Source organism: Natrix helvetica (genome assembly GCF_964273705.1).
Source record: "Natrix helvetica genome assembly, chromosome: 6".
Taxonomy (NCBI): domain Eukaryota; kingdom Metazoa; phylum Chordata; class Lepidosauria; order Squamata; family Natricidae; genus Natrix; species Natrix helvetica.
Genome location: NC_138553.1, coordinates 74,055,826 through 74,071,784, shown reverse-complemented (window position 1 = coordinate 74,071,784; position 15,959 = coordinate 74,055,826). Strand labels below are relative to the sequence as shown.

The following is a 15,959-nucleotide window of genomic DNA, read 5'->3' as shown; positions in this document are numbered from 1 at the left end:
GCAAAAATGAGCAAACATAGGCCCGTTTTTCGCTCATTTCTGCCCTCCCCAGCCCCCAGGAGCTCTCTTGAAGCCTCCTAAAGGCTATGCTCAGCCATTTTGGTGAAGGGGTGGTGTTTCGGGAGGCCAAAAATGCTGTATTCAGTGTATAAGACACTCCCAGATTTTCAGCCTCTTTTTTGAGGGAAAAGGGTGCATCTTATACTCCGAAAAATACAGTATGTAGTTTATGTTAAGGAAGAATCACTTTGCAGAATCTAAATTTTTACATTGAGTAGTTGAGCTGGATAAAAATGAATTGTAGAGTCTATATTATTGTTGTTTTGAATCACTGTTATAATACTCAGCCCTAGGTTCTCCTGAAGGATAGGAATTTAATAATCAATAATAATATATTTCAAAGAATTATCACGGTCCTTAAATATTGTACTTTAACAGAATAACAGATTATCACACTGGGGTTTCCTGCTTTCCCATCTCGGTTAAGGACATGCTGCTAACTCAATAGAAGAGTTAACTATAGTTCAACTGGAGAATATTTTCCTTTGGTTGATTATACTTGGGCAACATAAAACTTTTATAAAGAAAGCCCTCCTATAGTGGAAGTAAAAAAATTCCTCTAAAGAGAAATGTGTTGGGTTTTTAAAACCAAGTTAGCAATAAGGCAGCTTCTGAAAAGAAAATCAATCCTATTTGAAAGAGGAAAACGCTTAAAAGATCCATTTAAAAAAAACAATTTGATCCAAGATTTCACTTCTGCATTTCTCTAGTCATTGAACCAATACTATGTATGCAAAAATGCTTTCCGTCCCACCCTCGGTATCATCCCTATCCGATTGTAAATGACTTTCTGGAGAGCATATACAGAAGAAATGTAGGACAGAAATGAAGCAGGCTGTGGATCTAATTAGTAGCATAATGTAATACATTTTAGAAAGCATTGCTAGAAGCAGACCTCTGGGTTAAAAAAAAAAGCACATATTGGAATGCAAAACTAGGAAGACACTTGGCAATCCTGTGTTTTTCGTAGGCCAAACTCTACAATTGGCAAAATCATATCGAGTAATTTTTACTCGGGCTGAACTGTCACAGCTTGAATGTCTCAAAACAAAAAATTGGATAAAGAAAAGGGAGAAAGTTTCCTTTAATGTTTGTCTAATAGTTTCTTTAGTCTTTTCCCCACCAAATTATTCTTTTTAATGGATGGCATGGAGACATAGGAATTCTGAAACTGCATTCTTTAAGCTATGTGATGCAAAAGAAGCTCTCTGCTCCCAATTATTTGCCTTTTCAAAGAAGCCGCAGGACAGAAAAACTTCCAGAATCTTCATCTACACCTGTGTTTCTCAACCTTAGCGTCTTGAAGATGTGTGAACTTCAACTTCCAGAATTGCCTAGGCTGGCTGCCATCCTCTTGTTGAAGCTAGGCAAGATGTGTGCAATGTTGCAGGAAGCTTCATAGGAGTCTGAGCACACTGGTTTCACTTTGGGGAAGGAAAGAAGCAGAAGCAAAGATAAAAACACCCATCATAATAACTGTATATTTCAAAGCTTTAAGTGCCTAATTAGAGGAGCAGGAAGCAATGCGTTAACAGTCCGTTTCTAACTCCAGCTTTCTCTTCTCTTTCTACAGCAATTACAGTGCACTGTTAGGCGTTTGGGTCTATGGGTTTTTCGTTGTAGTCTTGCTGGTTCTGGACCTTTTATATTACTCCTCCATGAACTACGACATTTGCAAAGTTTACATGGCAAGATGGGGAATCCAGGGGAAATGGATGAAACCGGAAACAAGCCGGTGGATTAAACCAACTCAGGACTCAAGGCAAGGAGAGACTCAGACGCATTCTCAGCCTGCCTCTCAACCCTCCCAGGCTGTCCACACCTTAAAAGGAGAAGCTTTAACTCCACCACTGATGTCTTTCCCAAGCTCAACTGCCTGGTAAGTTTTTCAAGGTGTCTTCTCTTTTTTCATACCCCAATCTTTTATCTGATAGATCTGTGATGGCGAACTTATGGCAAAGGCGGCACACGGAGCTCCCTCTGCAGGCACGCGAGCCGTCGCCCCAGCTCAGCTCCACCGTGCATGCGCGTGGACACTTCCCGCCGGCTAGCTGATTTTCGGGTCTCTGCCACACATGTGTGGGGGTTGTCACATGCAGGAGAGGCGTACGCATGCACGGGGGTAGGGGAGTGCGGGGGGCTCCTTCTGCACCCCATTTTTGGTCCCAGGAGACTTTAGGGAAGCCTACTAGGCGCAAAACAGGACACAGGGTGGTGTCGTGTGTGCATGCATGGGACAGGGGAAGCACAGGGGTTCGCGCATGCATGCGCAGGGGGCAGGATGATGGGGGTGTCACTCAAGCACTGCATTATGGGTGTGGGCACACTGTTACACGCGTGTTTACGCTTTTGGCACACGGGGACAAAAGGTTAGCCATCTCTGAGTTCTTATCAGATGCCTTGTCAGAGCAGTGTGATTTTATTTCAATGGTTCTGGTGTCTCTCTGGAAGTGAAGCCTTCTACCCTATGGGGTCCTTGGGATTAAAATGGATGTGTCTGTATATAAAAAAGATCAAGCTAGTAGACATAACTGTGCAATGGGAACTGAGAGCCATAGATTTCACTCAGGAGCTTAAACTGGATGAGCCATAAACTGGCCATGGAAATCTAAGGTTACACCTCTGTTCCTTCAGTTGAATAGAGTAGGGTAGGGTAGGGTAGGGTAGGGTAGGGTAGGGTAGGGTAGAATAGAATAGAATAGAATAGAATAGAATAGAATAGAATAGAATAGAATAGAATAGAATAGAATAGAATAGAATAGAATAGAATTCTTTATTGGCCAAGTGTGATTGGACACACAAGGAATTTGTCTTTGGTGCATATACTCTCAGTGTACATAAAGAAAAATAAAACAGAATACATTCCTCAAGAATAAAAAGATACAACACTTAGTGATAGTCAAGGTTACTAATAAGCTATCAAATCATACTAGGAAACAAATAAAACAATATAAAGGTGATATAGATACACCTTTAGATATAAAGATACAAGCAATATGGTTATAATCATAAGTGGGAAGAGATAGGTACTAGGAGGGATGAGAATAATAATAGTAACACAGTCTTAGCACATTATTTGACAGTATTGTGGGAATTATTTGTTTAGCAGAGTGATGGCCTTCGGGGGAAAAACTGTTCTTGTGTCTAGTTGTTCTGGTGTGCAGTGCTCTATAGCGTCGTTTTGAGGGTAGGAGTTGAAACAATGTATGTCCAGGATGTGAGGGGTCTGTCGATATTTTCACAGCCCTCTTTTTGACTCATGCAGTGTGCAGGTCCTCAATGAAAGGCAGGTTGACAGCAATTGTTTTTTTTTCTGCAGTTCTAATTATCTGTTGAAGTCTATGTTTGTCTTGTTGGGTTGCAGAGCCAAACCAGACAGTTACAGAGGTGGAGATGACAGACTCAATAATTCCTCTGTAGAACTGAATCAGCAGCTCCTTGGGCAGTTTGAGCTTCCTTAATTTGTGGTCTTCACCTTGACAGTAATGATGATACATTTTAAAAGGATGTAGAAAACAGTAGAAATACAAGGAAATGTGGGATCCTTGCTTTGTATTCCTTTTTTTCAAAAGTGGCAACCTTGATCATTGCATGGAGAAGAGGTCAATCCAGGGGTCTGGGGATTGGGGTGCCTCCAGGGCTGTCCGAAGAGTAGGCTTCAGGAAGGTAAGATGGCAGCCACAATGCCCATCAAAAGTAAATGAAGTTCCCCTCACACCATCCTAGCTACCATGTCGATTTTCCGGATACCCCTGGAGGCCTCAATTTTCCTGCTGCAACCAAAAAAAGGGAGATGGAAGAGATTTGGGCTTGAGGGGAGTTACAGAAGAAAGAAAGGGACCAAAATTGGCCTTTGCTCAATATTGGAAAAGCAGATTCTCCAGTGTAAAAGAAGAAGAAAAAAAGCCCCCAAAATTCATTGTTTTAAAAACATGAAATATTTTGTGGCATAATTCCCCTAGGTACAATGCGTTTCTCCCCCCCCCCCCCTCTTTCATCCTTGCCCAAAGAGAACAGCGAAACAAATGGAGCAGTTTTGTTTGAAGAGACAAGTTGATTTAGTTTTGAGTTCCAATCCAGGTGACTATGGGCAGCAGCAGTAAAAGTCTTTCGGCAGCCTTGCAGAAGTCATTTTGCCACTGCTTGCTTTGGTTTTTAACCTAATGATTTGGGATTTTCTTGTGGTCTCTCATCCCTCAAGGATTAGCTTTGGGCAGAGAGCCAAGTCAGCTAAATGCTAACTAGCTGGGACTTCAGAAACGAATAAGATTACAAAACAATGGGAACGTATCTGGTTTTCTATTTTTCAAAGCAAAAATTCATATTTTTGGCACTGAGTGCAAAGTCACGAGTGTGCAAATATTTTCTTTGGACCAATTAGGGAAAGCAGAAAGGGCAGTTGAAGTGGGCACTGGTAGATAATAGTTTGTATATTATATTTTGCTTTAGTTTGCAATAGTTTGTATATTATATTTTGCTTTTGATTGGGATACATGATTAATTGAGCCCACTGGAATGACAAACACACAGAAAAATGTGGAATTCTAGTTACTTGCTCTGATGCATATGTATCCATCCCAAAGAAGCAGCAAATGTATGCTAAGTGATTCAATCTCCCTTGCAAATGTGTGTATTTCATTTCGTAGAAAAAAAAGTTCAGGGCATGCATTATGAATGTGCAAGAAGATGGAAATATCCATACATACTCAAGGGCAGGTTTAATCTAACCCTTACAGAATCTATTTGAATAGCAGTAAGGCAGTTAAGTATCTACCCAATTAATTTTGCAAGACTGCTACACAGACCATCCCGAAGAGCCATATTTCCCACTGGTTCTCCTCAGATACAAATGGAAAGAGCCATGATGACAGTTGAAAGAAAGGTCCATCTGTGTTCAGTCCAAGTGGGGGAGAAAGAAATTGGAAACATGGAGGCTGCTTGGAAAGCTGGTTTAATGGAGCAGAACCATTAAGCATATGGTCCTAGTGCTGCTGAACACATGGAGTGGAGAGTGAGAGATATTTATACCCTCTCTTGGGCCTTGGCCTAGAGCTTCCTGTTCCTGTGCAAGACATTTATCCTATTGGTTGCCGGACTCCCAGCAGGCTATGCAGGGATCTTCGCTAACTTTCTAAGCTGTCTGTGTCCCAGGCTTGGTTGAATCTTGCTGGGTCATGCAATGAAGAGGCTTGTGTTCAGAAAGGGTTTGGGGCAATTATGACTTAATGGCTTTGTCCTGGTTTGGATCTTGAGTGAGGCCTAATCCTATCACCCTGGAGCTGAAGGCCTTTTGTCTTGTACATAGGATGGCCCAGTCTTTTGTCTTGTAGATAAGATGGCCCAGTCTTTCTGGGGCTATTCACAAAGGTGGGGGCTGTTTCCCAAGAGCATGTTTCTCCTTTTCTCATCCAGCTATGATATTCTGCCTTTTTAATATTTCCTAGAATATTTCATTCTTCTAGGGGAGGGGTGGGTGCTCTTACTTTCCACATGACTATTAGCTAAAGCTCCAAATCTTTTCTTTTTCTTTTGAAGCTCTATCATGAATTCTGCAGGACCATTACTGATCAGAAGTGTAATGATAAAGATTACCTGATTAAAGGTAAAGGTTTCCCTCACACATATGTGCTAGTCTTTCCCGACTTTAGGGATGGTGCTCATCTCTGTTTCAAAGCCAAAGAGCCAGCGCTGTCCAAAGACGTCTCCGTAGTCATGTGGCCGGCATGACTCAACGCTGAAGACGCACAAAACGCTGTTACCTTCCCACCAAAGGTGGTTCCTATTTTTCTACTTGCATTTTTTGAATGGTTAGGTTGGCAGAAGCTGGGATAAGTAACGGGAGCTCACTCCATTATGCGGTGCTAGGGATTCGAACCGCTGAACTGCCGACCTTTCTGATCGACAAGCTCAGCGTCTTAGCCACTGAGCCATTGCGTCCCTTAATGTCATGATTAGTTTCCTAAAAATTACAGTGCTGAAGTGCTTTCCCAGAGAGAGCTGAGCTTGGCCTTTGTAAAGGTATACAAGAAAACATTTTTACCAATACGCTCTATCTAGTGTTCATAAATAATTAATCCACGTGCCATTGAACGGCCTCTATAATTGAAGAAAGCTTTTTGACATGGGTAGCCAACCATCCGTTCCCCAGGTTAAAAAGGACCAATACATTCTAAGTGCCTGCTCTGGTAATGTAGAAAAAGGAGCATCTTCAGGTCTCCCCACAGCCTACACAGACTTTGTGATGGGAGAAGTGATAAAAAAAGTGTGTGATGGCTTTTAGCTAAACAAGATCTGCTCCTTTGTCATCCCCTGCGAACTTAATGCCCTAGATTCTTGCAGGAGAAAACCTGCAAATATTTTGTGCGTAGTGTCAAGTTATAAATGGCACTTGTTTTGAAGTTTCCCCAGCTTCCTTTTAAATAGAGGACGGATGATATTTAGGTGAGTGTGCTAGGGGCATTTTCCCATGCTAGAGAATTGTATTAAAAAAATACATAGCTGCTACAGCACAGCTATTTCTGCTTCTCTTCAAACTTCCACCTTCCATTTCCTTCCAGCCTGTATTTGCACATTTCTATATAGGCTAAGACGCTGAGCTTGTCAATCAGAAGGTCAGCAATTCGGCAGTTCGAATCCCTAGCACCGCGTAACGCAGTGAGCTCCCGTTCCTTGTCCCAGCTTCTGCCAACCTAGCAGTTCGAAAGCAGGTAAAAAATGCAAGTAGAAAAATAGGAGCCACCTTTGGTGGGAAGATAACAGCGTTCTGTGCGTCTAAAGCAAACAGTCATGCCAGCCACATGACCACGGAGACGTCTTCGGACAGCGTTGGCTCTTTGGCTTTGAAACAGAGATGAGCACTGCCCCCTAGAGTCGGAACGACTAGTACGCATCTGGGGGGAAGCTTCATCTTATATATGCACACTTATTATATTTCAGTATATGCCTTACATATATCCTGGTAAGTACATCTGTCTGTGTACCTTGTTCATTGAAAATATCCCTCCAGTTAATATAACTGCACTTTGGAATGCTTTTTTTTTTTTTTTTTTTGCTACGTGTGATATACTAACATCTGTAATGGGGCAACAATATTTTCCTTCTTTCTTGCTTAATTACTGTTCATTCTTTAACCTTCTCAGTTGCCTTTATCTTATTATTTATCGTTGTTATGCGGAGGTCTCGGCTGATTTTTCCAGCCTTCTTTTAAAATTACTTTTTCATAGCTGCTCTCGCATCTTCTCCCCAAGGTCCTTTCCTACGAAATGGACTCAGCCAAGTGGCAAGTGTTTCTGTTAGCTGAGTTGCACCCTCTTTGTCAAAGGAGATGAATGGATTCACAAAACGTTTACTTCGGCGGTGGGTTTCACCTTTTGTTACCACCAGTTCCCTGCACCAGTGGTGGTTGCAGGTGGTACATCCCGGTACGGGCATACCGGAGCCTGCGCGGAGCACCGGATACCGTTCCGGTACAGTGCTCCGGAGGGCCCATCTGCCTGCCCGAGCTCCTTACCGGTCTTTTAAGTCTTTGGCGCTTCTGCGCACGTGCACGGCGCGTACAGCACCTGCGCAATGCTCCACTGAGCAGCTGGAGCGTCGCAGAGGCTCACGGAGGCACTAGTGCACGTGCGCTGCGCATATCCATATAGATGCCACCGGGCCCGTTCCAACTGGAAAGGGATCCGGAACCCACCACTGCGCTGCACGGATGTGCTTTGCTTCGACATGCGCCTTCCACGCATGCGCCCAGTCTCAAAAACATGCCTAAATAGGATGACATAGAGTCGGGGCAGCGAAGCTGGGCCCACCCGCGATTTCCAAACTGGCTGAATACCACCTCTGCTTTTCTTCCATCCTTGTAATCAGGCTTGTTTATTTCTGCAGCTCTCCTTGTAAATTAGGGAAGGTGTAAAGAGCTTAATAATGCCTAATGAGTAGGATTCTCATTGTGCTATAAGGTTGATTTGCAAAAAGTTGAGATGGTAAGTTTCCCCCGAGGGGCGCTTGCCAGATCCAAAAGCAGGTTGCAGGTGGGGAAAGAACGACAGTGATAAGGAGGCAAATTGTGGAAGAAGAGAAAAAACTGAGTTGTGAAGGGAGGGAGATTGGTTCGTGGGGATAAGGTCAGAAGAAGCTGGTAGGCATATTGTTCTGACCTAGGCCTCCCAAGATCATGAAGCAGACTCCTCGTCCCATTAAAACCTCTTTTATGTAGGTTAAAGGGAATTCCTCTCCAGCAAAGTCCCGGCAAACAGTCTTTCATGAGATTTCACAACTACGGACCTTTATCAGGCTTGGAGAGTAGTCAGGCCGATATCTTCCAAACGCCATGCTGTAGCAGCAATTACTTGGCAAGATGTTAGGACAGATCTTCACCCTAATGAATTGAACTAATTGTCTCCTACAAACTCCGCTCCCCTTTCGCTCCTCTTTATTCCCTATGGGAGGGTCCATTCACTGTCCACCTGAGGCTTTACTCCCAAGTCGACCCTTGTTTCTTAGCTGTCCCCTTCTTCTGGCAGCTCTGCGCATGTGCACACTGGGAACAGGCTCCAGCTGTTCTTCTGCCCCACTGATATCCGACTCCAAAGGTAGCTGATAACTGTCAGACGACCCTGGCCCCATAACTGCTTCCAAGGCAGAGCCTTCCCCAGACTCCAGGATTGGCCCATGTTCCTCCCCAAACTCCTCAGTCTGAATCTGCTGCCAGACCCGCTGGCCACTGGCAAGCCACAACACATACAGTATGTGGGGAAACCAGATTTTACCTAGGGCAGGGGTCAGCAACCTTAAATATTCAAAGGTCCTAACCGGAAGCCCCCGTTCAATTCTGGAGCTGATCGAAAATCCAGTTCCCCTACCATAGAGTCTCTTCCTAGCAGGGTGTCCTTTTTCCTCTAACTGTCCTAACCGAAAGCCCCATCAATTGTGGAGCCACCCGGTGACAGGGAGCCACAGCAGAGGGATGAAAGAGCCGCAGTTTGATGACCCCTGACCTACGGTTACGATTATGGTTACTGTTAGGCTAAGAAGACAGTAGTAAATAGTATTTTTACCTGGTGTGCAATTCTTTCTAAATGCAGGAGAAAATCCATTTCCCCTCACAACTGCCTGTGAGGTAGATTCAGCTGAGATAGAGAGAGGCCCTAAGTGACATGTGAGCTTCAGTGACAAAAGGTAGACTAGAATCCGATCCTCTTGCTTTTTTCAACATTAGCTATCACCTCACACTTAATATTTCTGTACTGCTGCCATCAAAAATATGAGTTACAGAGCAGAGCTAGCAAAACCTAACCCAGTTTGATTCAACTTCAGCAATTTTAGCAGCACCAGAACATTAGCAGTTGAAGGTCATGACAAAGTTCTTCCATTCTTCCAAGAAAACTACCTGTGTCCATCCATGAAATCACCACAAGTTGAGCTGAACTCAACTCAGAAGGTGTTACCTTTTTCCAGTTCACGTTGGGAGCTGCTGTAATGAGCTATCGAAATCTGATGTTATGTGAATCCCCTAGGGCAGCAATGGCGAACCTTTTTTGGCGTGCGTGCCATAAGTGGGGGGAGCGCAGGGGGATCGTCTGTGGGCGTGCCGCACCCATAATGTAATGCGCCCCCCCAGTGCACATGTGCACACTACAGGCACGACCCCCCCCCCATTTTTGCATGCATTTTTCGCCCTCCCCAGGCTCCAGAGGCTTTGTAGGAGCCTGGGGAGGGTGAAAACAGCCCCCCCCGGAAGCCCTCTGGAGGCTTCAGGGACCTTCAGGAGGTTTCCCGGAAGCCTCTGGAGCAGTCAAAACAACCCTCCAAGCAAACCGGAAGTGACTTCCGGTTTGCTCGGAGGGTCATTTTGAATGCTCCGGAGGCTTCAGGGACCTTCGGGAAGCTTCCCTGAAGCCTCCGGAACAGTCAAAAAGAACCTCCATGCAAACCTGAAGTGACTTCCGGTTTGCTCGGAGGGTCATTTTGAATGCTCCGGAGGCTTCAGGGACCTTCAGGAGGTTTCCCTGAAGCCTCCGGAGCAGTCAAAAAGAACCTCCAAGCAAACCAGAAGTCCATTCCCGAACTTCTGGTTTGCCCATGGGGCTGTTTTTTTGCATTCCAGAGGCTTCAGGGAAGCTCATGAAGCCTCCAGGGGGGCGGGGGAGGCTCTTTTCGCCCTCCCCGAGCTCCTATAAAGCCTCTGGAGCCTGGGGAGGGCGAAAAATGGCTTTAAAAAAGGGTGAGCTCAGCTGGTCACGTACCCTGACAAATGGCTCCGCGTGCCACCTGTGGTATCGCCATCACTGCCCTAGGGGAAAAAAATCTGAGAGAGGTTGAGCAATGAAACCAAGCAGAGAGTCACCTGGATCAAGAGGAATTATATCTGCATGAGGAAATATCAATGTGAATTGGAAACATACAGAACTGGTCGGGGGGGGGGAACCAAGATGGCCATCGGAAAAACCAAGAGGACAGGTCAAGATGGCAATCATCACACACACAAAGAAAGGCTTTAATCACCTGACTATGAACCAGTGGTGGGATTCAGCTCTGCAGCCGCATGTGGCTCTTTCATCCCTCTGCTGTGGCTCTTTGTCGCTCAAAATATGGGTCACAGTGGCCAATGTGTGATACCTGCCGGCAAACGATTTATTGAGCTTTTCGAACCCCTTTAGGCCAACCATGGATGCTAAATCCAAGAAAAGTTGCAGAAGGAAACAGAACGTCTAATTCAACTACATACGCTAGCTCTGTGGCCGCTCAGGAAATAGGAACGGTACGGGAAGAGATTTGTGGCTTCCGGTGCTTTATTTTCTGTGGGGAATGGGTCCAAATGGCTCTTTGAGTGTTTAAGGTTGCCGACCCCTGGCCTGGACAAAGGTGTATATACAAAGAGAAGGGGCTGAAGTTTTAATAGCTAAAAGAAACAAACCAATAATAAGTTAGAAGAGTGAATTGGATAGGTGGCTTTCAACTTAGTAGAGTGGCTTGGACAACGTTCTTATCTTGGACTTACAAAATAGATGTGTTACACTATGAAGAAAATCCTTAAAAAAGCATGCAAAGAAATAAACATAATGATAGGGTATGGGAAGATATTTTTTTATTCTATTTTTAGAAAAAGTGATAAGATAAGGTGTTACAATTGAAGGAAAGTGTTAAATTTGCTAAGGAGTTTATGAGAGGAGAATGAAGAAAAAATGACAGCTTATGGGACATTATTTGAAGAGATTAAAGATCAAGATTTTTAATATGTTGTTTCTGGTAGTTGTTAAAAGGGTTTTTCTCGATTAAGTTTCAATGATGATACTTTTCTTTATAGATATAAATTATGGGAAGAAGAGATTTTTGTTGTTGTAAAGAAATATGAAATTGATTTATTTGTTGAATATACGTACTGTATGTGTAGATTGAAGGGGGGAGAGAGAGAGAGATGGAATGAAGAGGTTTTAGTAGAAATTTGATAAGGTGATCAATTATTGAAACTGCTGTAGTTGTCTTGATCAAGAGGGAAATCATTTCGTTAGACTTCTTTTTCCTTATATTTTCCCTTCCCCTACCTTTTTACTATTTGCATGTTTTATTTTATTTTTATTTTTCATATAGTTTGTGTTAATTTTGTATATTTGTATTTTTAAACTTTAATAGGGATTATTATTTAAACAAGAATGTGGTTGCTGTATAGAAAGTTATTTTAATTTAATACTATAATATCGCACTAGTTTGATTTTACACAGTCAAAGAAGGTGATGCCAAAACCAGAATATCCATGCAGTTTTCCATTTTCTATCATGGAGTAAGATAGGCAATGCAAATAAAATCTATATAGGTTTACTTTTCAGTTTCTGGAATTACCTTGGACCTAACTACCTGTGGTCATCTACTGGGGTTAGTGTTAGCCTAAAAGGGCAACTCAACAAATCTGAGTTAGGGTTAGGGTCAAGAACCATGTATGAAGCAAACTATTATGTTCATGTTAACTTTATTTTTGTGTTTGTTTTTAATTTCCTTTCTGAAGCATTAAACGAGGAACATATGTTAGGATCAGGTGAGCATAATCCACACAGATTATATACTTCCAGTTATATCTGTGATGGGGCCCTCAACCCTGCTGGTTTCCTTCCCCAGGTTTCCTCTTCTTTTGTGCAAGAAACGTTTGCATACGTGTATTTCCTTTAAGTCCCCCCCCCCATCTATATCTGTACCTCTATATGTAGATAGATAGATGATAGATAGATAGATAGATAGATAGATAGATAGATAGATAGATAGATAGATATCGATCTATCTATATCTATATCTGTCTATATAACTAAAATTATATCCATCTATCTAGCTATATCTACCTATATCTATCTATATATCATCTATCTATCTATCTATCTATCTATCTATCTATCTATCTATCTATCTAATCTATATCTATCTATATCTATCTATATCTGTCATCTGTATGTATATATATATATGTATGTATGTATGTGTATGTATGTATGTATCTATGTATGTATGTATGTATGTTCAAATCCCAGTAAGGGTATGGCTAGCTGATGAGAGCTAAATAGCTTGAAATGGATCTATACTAGTCTCCCTTTATTTATTTATCAGCACAAATACAATATAAATATATATATTCGTAGATTTTTACGGGTGTAGGTATGCTGGTTTTGTTGTATTCCGGTCTTTTCCCATGTAAGATTGAGATTGTCTTTGCAACGTTTCGGCAAGATCTCACCTGCCATCTTCGGGCTTGGGCTTAAAATATATACATATGCATGTGTGTGTGTGTGTGTGTGTGTGTGTGTTTGTGTTACAACCCCTGGTATGCCCAAATATGGGAGGGAGCTCACTACTCCCCCTTTCTGTCCTTCGGCTCATTACAGAGGACCATCCAGGCAGAAAACCATATTTTTATTTTTAATGTTGCCTTTTTATATTTGTGTTGTATTTGTGCTGATAAATAAATAAAGGGAGACTAGCTGATGAGACCTAAATAGGTTGAAATAGATCTATGCTAGTCATACAACACACACACACACACACACACACACACACACACACACACACACACATATATATATATATATATATATATATATATATATATATATATGTACATACATAGTATATACACACTATATACATACATAGTATACACACACACACACACACATGGTCTTGTTGTATTCGGGTCTTTCCCGTGTCTTGTTGTATTTGGGTCTTTTCACATTTCAACCAACATGATGATACCTCCCGCCTACCAGACATCTGGAAACTAGCCCTAGTCAACAAACGAGCCTCACCCACCACCCAGGCCGTTACAACACGAAACAACAATGGGCACACAGCCAACACCAATCAGCACCAATCTACCAATCATGATACAACCACACAACCAATCATTCCACTTACTGAAACAAAGCCAGCACTCCACACACACCCCACCAAGTTTTACAGAAAGACGGCAGCTCAGACCACGCTTTAAGCCCAAAACCCAGCCTGAAGATGGCGAGTGAGACCTCGCTGAAACGTTGCCAAGACAATCTCAATCTTACATGGGAAAAGACCCAAAAACAACAAGACCAGCATACCTACACCCGTGAAAATATTTTGGCCAGTAAAGGACAGCTGGTATTGGCGCTGCAGACAGGATTCCCACTCTCTTCAGCACCCTCCCTGACCCTTTGGCACTCCACCAATGCTTTGACCCTGGGCTGCCGCCTTATGCCCAGGCCCTGCGGGCCAGTTCGAGGCATTGCGGGCTGGAAGGATTGAAGTGGATGCTATTCAGCCAGTTCCCCAAACTCCACAAAAAATTAGCTACCGGTGCGAACCGGCTGAATCCCATCACTGCATATACATACATGCACACACATATATAGGCACTACTTGAGTTGCGACCACAGTTGAGTCCAACATTTATATTGCTAAGTGAAACATTTGTTAAGTGAGTTTGCCCCATTTTATGACTTTTGTTGCCACAGTTGTTAAGTATTGCCACATTACATTTGTTAAGTTAGCAACCTGGTTGTGAAGTGAATCTGGATTTGCCTTGACTTTGCTTGTCAGAAGGTCACAAAAGCTGATCACATGACCCCAGGACACTGCAACCGTCATAAATATGAGTCAGTTGCCAAGCATCTGAATTTTGATCATGTGACCATGGGAATGCTGCAGTGGTCATAAGTGTGAAAAATGGTCAAAAGTCACTTTTTTTGGTAACTTTGAACCATCACTAAATAAACTGTTGTAAGTCGAGAATTACACACACACACACAGCCGTAGGGTCTCCTGCTTGGGTGAGGGATTGGACTAGGTGACCTACAAGATCCCTTCCAACTCAATCATTATATATTATATATAATAGCAACATTTGTATCCATGTTCAGGTCAAACCAATCAATATTGTAGCAATGCCCATGGAAAACCCTCCCCCCATTTTTTTAATGTGCACTGATACACCTAAAAGTGAAAAGTGTCAACAGTCGGACTAATGAAGCCATAAGTAAACACTGTCGGGAGCTTTGAATTCCCAAAAGTAAATTTTCATTGAACACACAATTTTGGTACTGAAGAATCAAAACCAGCTCTGGTTTTCTCACACCTATGCTTGCCTAGTCAAACAGTAGCTTTCCTTTCTCCCCAACCCTGGGTGACCATATTGTCCAATTAGGAAACATCCTTTTGTTATGGGAATAACCCACCCCCTTCTCAAACACCTGCAGTGGTGACCTTGATGGTTTCTAGGCTCTCTCTAGGCTTTGTTCTCAAGAAAGCCAGCAGTGCTTGAGGAGTTGGTTTAAAGAGTGCTTAAAGCAGCAGGATCTCTTTTCAGACTTGGTAAAAGGTTGAAAAAAGTGGGGTTGCTTTAATTAGGAACACAGGGACACTGTGTCCCTATAGGTAGATTGGCTTTTGGGGTCTTCTAATCATGCGTCACTCATAACCAACTGCAACATAATACAAAATGTTCTGGAAGCCTAGAAAATGCATATTCCAATCAAGTTATTGGCAATATTTTGAGTAAACAAATTATACTCTCAATTTCAAAGGCTAGTAAAATGTACTTTCATTGGCAGCCCTCTCTGATGACATAACGTTGTTTCTGATTCTCGTTTGCTCTCGTTCCCTTCCACAATAATAAAATGTCCTAATCTATGCAAATTTTACAAGCAGTCTGCTTCTTGCCAGACAAGGATTCGGTGGCCAACATAGCAATGGTCTTTTTTCCAGAGCCAGATGAGAAGAGCCTTGAAACTGTCAAAGGATTCTAAGCCAGCATGAGCACCCCAAAGATTTCAAAACATGCCTAAATGAAGTCGAAGTTTAATGAGCTTTGCAGGCCCTTAGTAGGCCTGTAAAATGTGTGCATTCTCTCAATATTTTCAAAAGTATCCCAAATTGCTTTTGACAATGCTCTAAATATTTTTTTTCTATTTTTAAGCTTTTTTTTTGTTTGCTTCATCTTGAATGCTCCTGAACCTGGAACACATTGGCTAATTTGTACGACAATAAGCATGGGGAAAATCATAGAACATACAGTAATAGTGGGGACCTTGGAGGTCTTCTACTCCAACCCGCTGAACCTATACCATTTCAGACAAATGGTTGTCCAGTCTCTTATTGAAAGCCTCCAGTGATGGAACACCCATAACTTCTGAAGACAAGCTATTCCACCGGTTGATTGCTCTCACGATTGGAATGTTCTCCTTAGCTCTCAGTTGCTTCTCTCCTTGTTTAGTTTCCATTCATTGTTTCTTCTCTCCCCTTTTGGTGTTTTGGAAAATAGGTTCTTTGTGGCATCCCCTTAGATATTGTAACACTGTTATCATGTCACCCCTAGTCCTTTTCATTCGTGTAGACCAGGGGTCAGCAACCGGTGGCTCAGGAGCCGCATGTGGCTCTTTCATCCCTCTGCT

The 15,959-nt window shown here is 42.7% G+C and overlaps 1 protein-coding gene across 3 annotated transcripts in view; it reads left to right on the top strand.

Moving 5' to 3' along the window:
• Positions 1-15,959, top strand: part of SHISAL1 (shisa like 1) — a 104,408-nt gene that overhangs the window by 66,774 nt on the left and 21,675 nt on the right. For all 3 annotated transcript variants that reach the window (XR_014175731.1, XM_081957499.1, XM_081957498.1), the window contains exon 4: positions 1,634-1,939. Coding sequence is in view for 2 of the 3 variants with exons in the window: in XM_081957499.1 (XP_081813625.1) it covers positions 1,634-1,939 (306 nt within the window). In the remaining variant the exon portion in view is untranslated. The remainder of the gene's footprint in view (positions 1-1,633; positions 1,940-15,959) is intronic.